The sequence below is a fragment of the Manacus candei genome, unplaced genomic scaffold (genome assembly GCF_025592945.1).
Source record: "Manacus candei isolate 608988 ecotype Guabito, Panama unplaced genomic scaffold, ASM2559294v1 h1tg000022l, whole genome shotgun sequence".
Taxonomy (NCBI): domain Eukaryota; kingdom Metazoa; phylum Chordata; class Aves; order Passeriformes; family Pipridae; genus Manacus; species Manacus candei.
In genome coordinates, this window is record NW_026138070.1 from 1,469,937 (window position 1) to 1,481,980 (window position 12,044).

The 12,044-nt window shown below is 46.2% G+C and overlaps 1 protein-coding gene across 1 annotated transcript in view; it reads right to left on the reverse strand.

Annotated features, from left to right (window-relative positions):
* The window catches only part of PLCH2 (phospholipase C eta 2), a 73,436-nt gene that overhangs the window by 26,637 nt on the left and 34,755 nt on the right, over nt 1-12,044 (reverse strand). The window contains exons 6-9 of the mRNA XM_051786580.1: nt 3,977-4,123; nt 3,356-3,599; nt 2,707-2,836; nt 1,517-1,687 (exon numbers count right to left, since the gene is read on the reverse strand). Of these exons, the coding sequence (XP_051642540.1) occupies nt 1,517-1,687; nt 2,707-2,836; nt 3,356-3,599; nt 3,977-4,123 (692 nt within the window). The remainder of the gene's footprint in view (nt 1-1,516; nt 1,688-2,706; nt 2,837-3,355; nt 3,600-3,976; nt 4,124-12,044) is intronic.

Here is a 12,044-nt window from a genome sequence, read left to right on the forward strand (position 1 = left end):
ATTAGGCACCACAGAGCATCCAAACAGAACAAGCTTTGTCACAAACCAATGGGATTTCTTCTCCTGTAGGATTAAAGGATTAGTTTGCATTATCAAAGGTTTTTTTACTTTAAAATAAAGCAAAAAAAAGATTCATCTTTATGCAGCAGACAAAAAAATCTGTTACTAGCAGGGAAACAGAGATTCAGGACATAATGTTCTCAGGAAGAATCTGCTAACTTCAAGGTTGCTTTGCATTCTCAACTAAAAAAGAGAAGAGTACAAAGGGAAATATATGTCTGGAAATGCTGTCTGGAAAGGTTGTCATTTATAAAAACAGGGTCATTTATGTTGAGTTATTAACACTATTAATTCGTATTCCTGCTATTTAATGTTGATTTATTATCTATTCTCCATGCTATTATTTCCCATTCCTGTCCTGAGTGGTCCAGCAAATCCTCTCTGTGAGATGCTGTCCCTGACATGAAAACACAGCCCTTGTCACCAGAGGGGACTGCAATGGAGTGACCACACTGGGGACTGTTTTGGCAACATGGGGAAGTGAAACCACCAGCACATCTGCCAGCAGATCAGTGCCTTTTCTGGGGGAGATTTAAAACCTAATAAATAGAAGTAGAAGAAGAGGAATTAAAGAACCTCTAACTCTGGGTTTGAACATACATGATCCATTTGCTGAGTTCAAAAGATAAGGCTCTTCTGGCATAGAGTGAACATGTTGTGTGAGGAAGGCAAGGGAGAGGAGCCCCCCAGGCAGGATTTGTCCATGTCAGTAATTAGCTGAGCTGATTTGTGTCCTGTGGAGAGTGTTCATTTTCCTCTCACCATCTGGAGGATCAATAGACCAATGAAATGGAAACACACTCCACTTATCCAAAAGGACAACTGCCAGAGAGGTGGTTTTTTTAGGCATTCACTTCTTAGGCACTGTTTGAAGCTGATGGGCATTTCTGACCCACAGGGATGCAGCTTCAGCAGAGATCAGGGATGGGAAAAGGCAAACACCAGTCAGTGCATTTGTTCCTGCAGCACTGGAGTTAAAGCACTCAGAGACAACTTCTTAGGACTACAGAGTATTTAAAAAACTTTCCATACATTCTCTCAACAGCTCTTGAAAAACTAAAACTTCACAACTGAGATAGTGTGACAAAGCAATTCAGTGTTTCATCATGGACTGTGCACTAAGTCCCAGGTAGAGACAGAAACACCGGCTTCGTTCCAGGAGGCTGAATACCAGGAACAGACAGATGCTGATGGAATTTTTCTAAGAGAACACGTGAAAAAAGAAAGAAACTGTAGAGATTATATTTAGGGGCACAACAAAGGAGCCTACAGGAAAAAAAAAAAAGGTAGTGAGAGCAAGAAGATTGAAGAAATAGTCATGCCAGCCTACAAGGTGAAAATCAAGAGACATTTAGCTGCCTATTTTTTCACAGGCACAACACTGAAGTTCTCTCCCTGTTTGAAAGGCAAAGCAGAAGGGCAGCACGCTGGACTGCTCCCCCTGGCTCAGGCCCACCTTCTGCTCAGTCTCCAGGAAGCGCCTCAGGTCGTCTGTGTCCAGGTAGTCCTTGTGGTTGCTGTAGGTGAGCAGCAGCAGGTACAGGTCGCGGCGCGTCGACATCATCTTGTAGAAGGCACAGAACTCCTCGAAGTCCAGCGTGCCCTGGTTGTCATCCGTGTCAGCCTCCTGCACACACAGCAACAGGGCAGTCAGGAACCCACCTGCCTGCACCCCCTTTGCACAGACAAACCCCTGCAGAGGACAAACCCCAGAGCAGCAGCAGGTTGGTGCTGTCCCTGCCCGGCCTGCTGGAACGGGCTGAGCTGCCATGCGAATGCTTTGCACAGCTTTTCCTTCACACATTAGTGCAGGAGCCAAGAAACAAGGGTGAGGGTCTTTCCTGTTCCCCAGGGAACCCTCTGGAGGATTTCTGCTATCCATGCAATGGAGCAGGGCAGTGCACCCTGCAGCACAGCACACAGCGTGCACGTGCCTGCCAGAATCACCACCCATACCTTCTTGAGGAGATCACTGGGACCCACACCACCTGGAAAGTCATTTTATACCCAGGTTTTGAGGGGATATCTGTTAAATCCACAGCCATAAACTGATAATATCTGGAAGAATACTAGTTTTGCAAGTAAAGAAAAAAATCATTAGGGATTTCACATAGAGGCTTCCTGGTCCCTGGAGAGACTTTGTGATGACAAAAGCTACACATCTCCATTGTTCAGCTGCCCACTAAATTGGGTCAAGGTCAGCAGAATGAAATGTCAAACAAACAGCTCTTAGCAGTGCAAAAATATGACAGATACAGAAGTTTTCATGCTGGGTATTTTATTATTGTAGGATATTGGATACTTTACTGGATAATATTTATTACAGGGAACATAATCAGAGGAGGAAACGTGACTGAGTTTCTGATCAAAAAGTATAGCAAAAAAAGCAATCTTGGTACTACTGTGTGTGTCCATGTTGTGTAACACCAGGAGGTACCTGGTGTATGGCCTTTTTCTGTGCATAACAATTTATCTATGACGTGTTTCTGGAGCTCTTTTCAATCTACCAAATGGCCTGTGTAGTATCTCTCAGCAGAGTGGAAAGAACCCAGCTGCTGAAGTATTTGCAATCTCTCCTACTGGGTTTCATGTTAAATCCTTGTTCTTTCAGAAAAAAAAACAAACACAAATGTTTTCATTTCTTACCTTAAACATTTGCTTGACTTTCTGTCGGGGCAGGTTCACATTCAGTTTGTGCATGAGCTGGAGCACTTCACTGATGCTCAGACTGCCATCACCATTTTTATCTGCCTCATCAAAGGTCTGCTTCAACCACATTGAACAGGGGTTAAGGAACAGCATGGAATATTGAGGGATATTACTGAACTTTAGGCATACATGATTTTTCACATTAGGAAACACTGGAAATGAGACTGGAAATGAAAGAAAGTTCAAGACAATGTTTAATTCTACTCAGGCTAGTTCAGTTACAGTTTCTAGACAGGCTGTGCTTTGTAGCCATTGCACAGCACAGCAGAACACACTGCGTGAATCTCAATTTTACATCTCACTTTGTGAGATGTAAAAAACCAAACCAAATGGGTGGTTTTACACCGGGAGTCAGAGATGAAGGAACACACCTGTATGGTTTCCAGTTCACTCCAGGCATTCATCTCCAAACCCTGTCCAGAACAGTCCTCTCCAAGGACTCCTGTCCTCTGGAAACAGGGAGTACAACGGGAACTCTCTGAAGCCGTGAGCCCAGCGCTTACCTGTGGCAAAGCTGCAGGGAATGCCAGTGCTATCCCCAGCTCTCCTCTCCTGGGAAAGCCCCCAGGCAGCACGGGAAGGATATTGGTCCCTGGTCCGCTGGCGTTTGGACAGGCTGTCCTCGTCGCTGATCCCTGCCATCAGGTACTTCAGCCCCGTGATCCAGGTCCGGGCCTCCTCGGCGCTGCAGGACACCAGGTCCAGGGATTCCATGTGGTCCCCGTAGTAGATGCTGAAGCAGCAGTTGGGGTCGAAGCTGCCCTCAGCGTAGCGCTGGAAGATCTCTGACTGCTTCCCCTCACACACCTCCTGGATGGAGTCGATGGAGACTGGAATGACCAAAGCGTGGAGCTCGTTAATGGCTGTGTGAGTGCCCTGGGGCAGCCAGGATGGATCACCCTGCACAGAAATCCCACAAGAAACCCCAAATCTCACCACAAGGGCCCCAGTTCACACAGGGGTTGCCTTCCACTCATTTACAACATCCTACACCCCTGCAGCCTGCACAGTCAACAACAGCAATTCAAACTTCAGAAATCATTCATCATAAAATCATTTACTGCCCTTTAAATTCAACTGCAACACTCTTCTTGATCACCTATCAATGACCAACTTCCAACTGCCAAATCCTTCATGCTTGTTGTTCTGTTAGGAGGGCAAGACCCCAGGAGGGATGAGAAGGGGGGGCTCTGTGGCTGACACTCACTTTTGGCTTTCTCATTCTTGCGGGAAGGTCTCCAGCGGATGCAGGACCTGTGCTCATCCAGGTAATAGAAGCGGACCAGCCCTTTGGATCCCCCACGGAGCTTGATCATTTGGGTGCCCGCCTGCATGGAGCTCATACATCTTTCCACTGAGGAGAGAAGGGAAGTGATAGCTCTGAGTCAGGCCTTGCTCCCTTCAAATTGCCTTTGCAGGAAGAAAACACATCAAGCAGCTGCCAAATGAACAGTTCAAGCCACAGGATGAGATTTCCTGCACTGATGTAAGAGGTCAGGTACACCATCAAAGAGTCAGGAAGATTCTTGGCCTCTGTGGACTTACCTGTAAACGTGGAAGTTTTCACTCCCATATTAATGGACATGGAATGTCCATATGCTGGAGCCAGCACAAGGGATGTGCCCTTCTCGAGCATCTCGAATGCTTTAGCTGAGCTCCTACAACATGTAAACCTTGTGCTGGACACAGTTTTACCTGGACACTGGAATCCTTGGCCAGCAAGGTCCCATGGCTCCTATGGATTAGGTCACTGATCCTACAGATTTGCTTCTAAATGCAGTGGCAAGAACCTGACAGATTTTTGTTCTTCCCCGCCACTCAAACCTCCCCTGTCCTGGCAGGGGCCTTTCCCCTGTGCTGTGCTTTGGACACCAAACCTTCCCATTCCTGGAGCTTTGGCAGCACCACAGACAGTGCAGTGGCCTTCAAAGACCCCAGTGATGGGGTAGCTCCTCCAGGGGCTCTGCTCTGCCCTGGGGGTCCCTGCCCTCCGTGGGAGCTGCTGCAGAGCTGAGGCTCCTGCAGGCAAAGCCCCTGGAGCGGGGCTGGGGCTGAGCCAGGGCTGGGGCTTCTTCCTGCTCTCCAGCTGCTGCAAGGACTGAGCTCAGCTCCAGTGCCAACTGCGAGCGACTGGCTCTGTCCCAGAAGAAATGCAGACTCATATTTTCTGCCAAGTCTCCCATTTATTTCCCATAGTGACAGAGCAGAGCCTGTGACCTGATTTTCCTGTGGCTTTTCTGCCTGATCTGTTTAAGTAAAATTAAAACTATTACCATGTCCAATGCTGTTGGGGTTTTTTTTAGGCCTGGAGAAGTGTAAATTACTACTGAGATGCTGGATGGAAGAATGAAAACTAATACATGTAATACACATTCTAGTGAGTCCAGATTTATAAATAAGTAAATACAAGGAGATTCTGAGGTCAGCTCTCTTTTATCAATCTTGTCATCAAAATTAAAGGTGAAACAGTGTCCAAATGAAAACACTCCCTCCATGTATTCCAAAATGCATCAAAACCAACACACTTCTTTGGTTCAAGTCCACCTCTCAGGCAAAAGCAAAAGCACCCAAGAGAAGCAAGGTAGAGTAAAAAGAAATGGGAAAAGGCACTGAAAAGCTCGTGTTCAGACAAGGTCAATTAATTTACTCCAGAAAAGAAGGTTCAACGTTTTGATTTAAAAGCAGGTCACTGTAATAAAAGAAAATTTAAATTTAAAGCCATAATTCTGTAGAGCATATTGTTTATGTTAATAAAATATTTATGGAGAGAAGGTAATTAAGAACAAGATAATCCCTCATGTAGCATTTTATATTTCTTAAAGCTGATCCCTTGGTTTCAATCAGAGCTGCCCTCAGACAAATCAGTGTGGTCAGCAGGAATTAGTCACAAAGCCAGTGCTGGGCCAGAAACACCTCTGGGTTCACTGCAACCTCAGACCCAAACTCAGCCCAACCCTCTCCCAGACATTTCAAAGTGTTCAACACCTGCTTTCCTTCCAATTCAGGAGAAGATAAATACTCCTCAAATTTACTGAGATAATAATCATGGAAAGCTTAAACTTATTTCACAAGGTCTATAGGGTTTTGGGGGGGAAAATGGTCAAAATAGCTAATAAAAGAATTTCTCTTAACACTAATCACACAGTCTTCAAAATCATATTAAATGTCCAACTTCTTCTTTGGAAGTTATAGCAGTAAATAATCTTATTTGAAGAAATGAGGGAGAAGTATCAAAGATCACACCTGGTACAAAGCAGAAAATAATAAAGCACCAAAATAGAAGCACACTTTATGTAACACACATTTGCTTTGCTTTCACACGAAGTCAGAATATGCTCCTTGCTGTTAAAATTTTAATAAGCATCCTTGGACTGCTTTTCCACTGCAGCTGTTCATCCTGTGGCAGGATTTGTCACCCAAAGCCACCCCAAGCCCCCAGCCCCTCCCAGCTGCCCTCCTGCAGCTCCAGCTCAGCTGCACTCTGGGCTGGGCTTTGCTGATCTCGATGGCAGCGAAGGTCTGGGGACACCCTGAGCCCAGGTCTGGTCCCTGCTCCTGCCTGAATGGTCAGACCCAGTGCTCTGGTATCTGTTGTGATCTTCTGGGGTTTGGTGACACAGGCAAAGGAAAGCACAAGAAATCTCCCCCTGCTGTGTCAGAGCAGCAGCTTTTCAGGCTCCTCCCGCCGCAGCGGGGAGCAGAACCCAGGAGGGGATGCAGAGGTGTCTGCTGGGGCAGCCAGACTGAGGTGGAACAGGGAAAAAGGGCCTTCCACCCCCTCCTCTGTCTGCAGCACTGAAAGTTCAGAGCAGAAAAGAAATAAAACCCTAGTGGTGCTTACATCAAACAGAAAATCACCTGTTTTTTTCTGAGATCCTTCCCAGCATGTAAATGAGAAGAGCACACTGCTGAGAACACGAGCAGGACTGCTTCTCCTCACCATTGTTCAGATGCCTTCTGTAAGGATCCGTTTCTACACTTCAAATAACAATCCCCCAAGTCTTGCAATGAATCATTTTTTTGGAAGATGTGGCTCCTATCTATCTTTAATTAAGGCTGATTTAAGGCTTTTCTGTTTTCCACTTCATTAGTAACTTTTTTTTTCAGAATTCAGCTTATGTTCAGTTCTCTTCTAATGAGTTGCCTCAATTTGCATCTGGACAAAACAGGCATGGAGAGAAGATGGATCTCTGTACTGCAGCAAAGAGCACTGTGAGAGCAGAGCAGGGAACAGAAACGTGGAACACCCAGTTCCACACGGGACTGATGCACCAAGAACATGCACAGGGACTTTTCATACTCCTTAGTACCAGCTATAGCTACTACACAAAGTTTTAAAGTAGCAATAAATAACAAAACTACTCAAACCACAAATCCCTACAATTTGTCCTGAAACAAGGGGCGAAAAGAGACCAACTCCCTGCCTATTGTTAGAAGGATGTTCTAATGTCTGCAAACTGATTATTTATGGTTCAGTAGCAGTATTGTCTTCTAGGAGGTTTCTGGGTTTGATGTAAAATGTGTGAAGGAGTGGGAGTATTTTAGCATGTGGGGATGGAAAGAAGTCAGAAGGATTGAGTCATTGAGTATTTTTGTACACGGACCAGCTTTGCCAAAAGAGTCACGTCCCAGGTCCGAGCGGCCCCGCGCTGTGCCCAACACCCCTCGGCCCCAGAACAGGGAGAGGGCAGCACCAAACACCCCCTGGGCTCTGCCCCAGAACACACCCTGGGGGGATGCACCCCCGTGTGCTTCACAACAACCCCTCTCCTAAACAATGCAAGGAGGGGAAGTCAGATCTGAGGGATTTCCTCCTCCTCAGGGCCTGCCGAGGCTGCGACAGAGCCCAGAGAAACCCCTGTGGTACACGAGCACCGGACGGGCAAGTTGTCCCCTCAAAATATCCCCAAACCAAAACAGCCTTCCCACACACAGACAGAGGACTCCCACACTTGTCACACATTCAGCACTGCGAATCCATTGAGGAGATAATAATTGCCCCATTTTTCAAAAGTCTCGCTGGAAATGGTTTCGCTGCCGTAAGCGGCTCATCAGGACGTAAACCCCAGAGCTGGCTGGTCCAGCTATTCCTGCCAGGAATATCAGCTTCACTTTAGGCAGGAGGCATCAAATATTCATGAAAATAAATATATAAATATAAGAATATGAAAGCACATAAAATATGTAATACACATATGTATAATCTATACATCTGTCTCACATATCCAGTACAGTGTGTTGGGAATCCTGTTCACTGAACAGTCAGGAAGATGTTTTGCCAAGGCTGCAGGTGACCTGTCTGTGGTGTTCCTGGCCCAGGTACACCAGGCTGACTCGCATCATTACACTGGATCCAATTAAAAATCAGGCCCCATCCAACCTCATTAATCTTCATTTCTGTCATTTTGCATCCCTCCAGCCTTGTAAGCAGGTCCCTCTCACCTTTTAAACCAACCATCCTATTCCTAGTGTAAGAATTTTCTCCCCCTTGTTGGCTCTCACTGGCTCACTGAATGCCAGGACTCTCTGCTGTTCACTGGCCAAAAAAACCTGGAAAAGAAAATTTCTGTATAATTCTGCCAGCAATGGTTGGGACAGTGTCCACGGTGTACAAGAGACAATGGGAGACTGAATCCATCCCTAAGGCGCACAATCCCTAATAAATGAGATGTTAATGGGAGAAGAGATGCTCCTAATCCTGTGGAAATTAGGGTGCTTAATTGGAGGGCAGGCTGTCAGCTCTCCAGCCCTCAGCTCAGACTCCAGCAGCCATCTGGGCCCAGCAAAGTGCACAAGCACAGTAGGATGGGGTTTCTCAACCTCTGCTAAAATTCCCAGGAGTTTCTAAGCTATCCATACCTGCAGCTTCCTGGCTAAGGACAATCTGTGACTGGTGAAGCTGACAGATGAGTGGGACAAAAGAGGGCTCCAGGGGAACAGGTGGGTCTGGTGAAGGCTGCTCAGATCTCCTCACTGCACGTGCACGAGTGGCTCAAGAAGACTGTTATTTAAGTGCTTTTCTCCAGCCACCTCCAATTAGGTTTGCTGGGTTTATTACCTATTTGAACAAAAGGCTGCTAGGAGGGGACCCAAACAGGACCCTTTTTAGAGAGCCAGAGAGCTTGAGAATTTTGTGAATCAGGATTCAGAAAACAACCTCCCAAGAGCCCACTGACCTGCCATGGGAGAATATAGCAGAGATACTTCTAAACACTCATTTAAAAAACTCTAAACTACAAATACTGCACGAAAAATCAACGTGCTAAGAGGTGTACGAACCCTGGCAGACAACAAACCTAACTCCCTGTGGGTAAGGAGAGGGAGACAGATTCTATGCAACAGAAAATTTCCAAAGGCCTGCACCTGTCAGAATGTACAACTTTGCTTCAGCTTTTCCTGAGGAACAGGAAGAAATCAGTAATGAAGTTACAAATGAGGGGTTATTGAGGACAGAAAGAGCTGCACTACCAGCCACGGAACACAACATTGCACTGGGGCTGCCTCACGTCCTTCTTTTCTGCTCCCCCACTCTGCTGCTGGGCAAAGGGGTCACTGCCTCAGATTTGAACGGGAAAGCTTCCAAGGAGTTCACTGGAGTGCCCGGGGCCCAGCCTGCACCTTACCAAAGTGGCCGATCTTCCACCTCGGGGAAGCCACGATGCTGCCACCGACCCAGAAAAAGTCTTCGGCCAGACGGGCCACCGAGAACTTGTTGTGGAGCAGAGGAGACCTGGAGACATCCCTGTCTGAGAACTTATTCCAGAGCAAGGGAGACTTCAAGACATCCTTATCTGAGAACTTATTCCGCAGCAAGGGAGACCTGGAGACATCCATGCCTGAGATGAGCTGACAACAAGCACCGACGGCCTTGGGAGGTATCAAGGTTCTGTAGCACACATTTTCCATGTAACGGCATCAAAATATCATTGGGGAAAAAATCAAAATGACAGGTGATTTCCAAAATCCAGTGGTATTTTTCAGGTTGTCACAGAACAGTTTCACAGTAAATTTAGGCCTCCTTCGTGGTCCAGACTTAGAATATTAAAATCCCAACAAAATCCTTTGTATTCTGTGGGACATACCTCTGTGTCTGCTCCGGAGGACTGGGGGGGTTTCAGTTCAAGAGTTTAAAGAAGACACATGATGGGCACGGGCAGGGCCATGAGGTAGTTTGGCATGTAGGTGAATCCATTTCTGGACAGCAAGGCCTCCTGCTGATATTCTTTTTCCTCCTGTTGATATTCTTTTTCCTCTGGTACTTTCCCAGTTGCATCCATCAGGACATCACAGCAAGTTAGAGTTGTGGTTCCTCCAGCCGCTTCCTCCTCCCGATTCCTAACAGAGATGACCCTTCTCTTTGTTTGATTTCCAACAGATCTGCAAGTCCCACCTCCTGAGTGTCTACCTGCTCTTCAAATCCAGCCAACAGCATCCATTGCAGTAAATAAATGCAAAGTTAATAGCACAGGCCATTCCCCTCTCTGCCTTCCTGAGCCACCCCTGCCTTTCACTGGGAATCCCTCCAGGTGCATGAGCTCTTCAGTCTCTTTCCAGGTCTGGAAATAAAAGAACAATCACATCTTCTTCTCATACAGCTCTTCAAGGTATCATTGCACCAGTCCTCCTCTTTTCTCTGAAGGGTCTCCTCAGCGTTTCAATGGCCATGTCTGATAAAAGAGAGAACATTTCTCTCCAGGCAGCAAAAACCAGATACGATGGAAACACAGCAACACATGTTTGCTTCAAATCCTAAATCCATCATACGCACTAATCCTAAAGCCGTGCTCCTGCCCTATCCAGTCAGGGGATTTAGGTGACACGGTACAGCTGGAGGAAAAAAAAAAGGTATAAAAAATGCTTCCTTCTTCTTCTTCTTTTTCTTTTTCTCCTTCTTCTCTGCCTTTGTTAGAAGCATCTTTCCATCTCACAGCCTATTGAGGAATGTCTTTGCCAGCTGACACACCCCGTGGAAGAAGCTGTTTAGGGCACAGCCAGGCAGCTCCACTGCTCAGAGCAACTGCTGCACCAGAGCCAGGAGCAGTGAGGGGCTCCAAAACCGGCAGACAAAGCAGGTAAGGATTAATTTCTAGAAAGCACCAAGTCATTACCTCGTTCCATTTGAAATGCATCCATCAAACTGCAATCTGTCACTCAGGTTATCACAACCTCTTAAGCTACATTAAGTTTTAAGCACAATAGACAATCGCTGCTGCCATCTGGGATCTGCACAAGGAGCCTCACACGCTCCTACCCTGACGAGCTGAACACAAATTGCCCGTTTAAAAACACATTCATTAAGTGCTTCCTACTCCTCCTTTCAGAGTTTGAAAAAGCTTTAGAGTAGTTAATTCTAGAGATGATTCACTCTCAATTAGAAGTTGTTTATTTCACCACCTATGCCCAGAGTTCTTATATTAGGCTGGACTCTGAGTTTAACCCCAGATTAATTCCAAAGAACACCAGGCTGGGTCTGCACCAGGGCTCAGCAGTGCCAGTAATGCCACGGCCACTCTTGCCACAATTTATTCCAACTCTTCAGCCACAGCCTTTCATCCTCCCGAGGCACCTTTCAAGAGTAATTTAGTGCAATGACTGCAAACTGTCATCAGGGGAAGAGCCTGTAAATGCTCACAAGCACACATCCATCCCACAGAAAACTGCTGCCCCAGAGGGGGGAACCCGGGAAGCTTCATTCCAAAGATCCTGGTCCTTTCTTCAGGTGGAGCAGGGGCAGGATGGGACCTGAGACCTGTGTGCTTCATTGCCTGCTCCATCACATCCTCTGAATTTCCTAAATAAATTCAAATATTCGTTCTGCCAGGACATCCTAGAGCCTGCATTAACCATTGATGTGTTATCAACCTGGGGACACGGGAGAGGGAGAAAAAGAGTGAAATGTAACTCCCATTGCTGCATTGCCCAAGATATTAGTTTACAGATTAGAATTAGAATTCTGCACAAGCAGGACTTCAAATGTGAGTTCGGTTTTATGCCAGTACAGAGAAATGCCAGTGATTTCTAGCACAAGAAAAGAAGAACTATTTAATATTAAAGTTAAAATTAGAAAGGTTAATTTAAAATCCTTTTAGTTGACACTATCAATCCATGATAGTGAAGAAAATGATCATGCAAGCAGAGAGAAATAAAATCTTCTGGAAAGCTCCTCTGTTTATTGACTGTGATGGATCCTGGACAACAGTGTGGAAAAGCCACAGGAAACAACAAAGGGTTAAATGGGACACAATCCCTCTCCCAACTCTTAAGCACACTGAGCT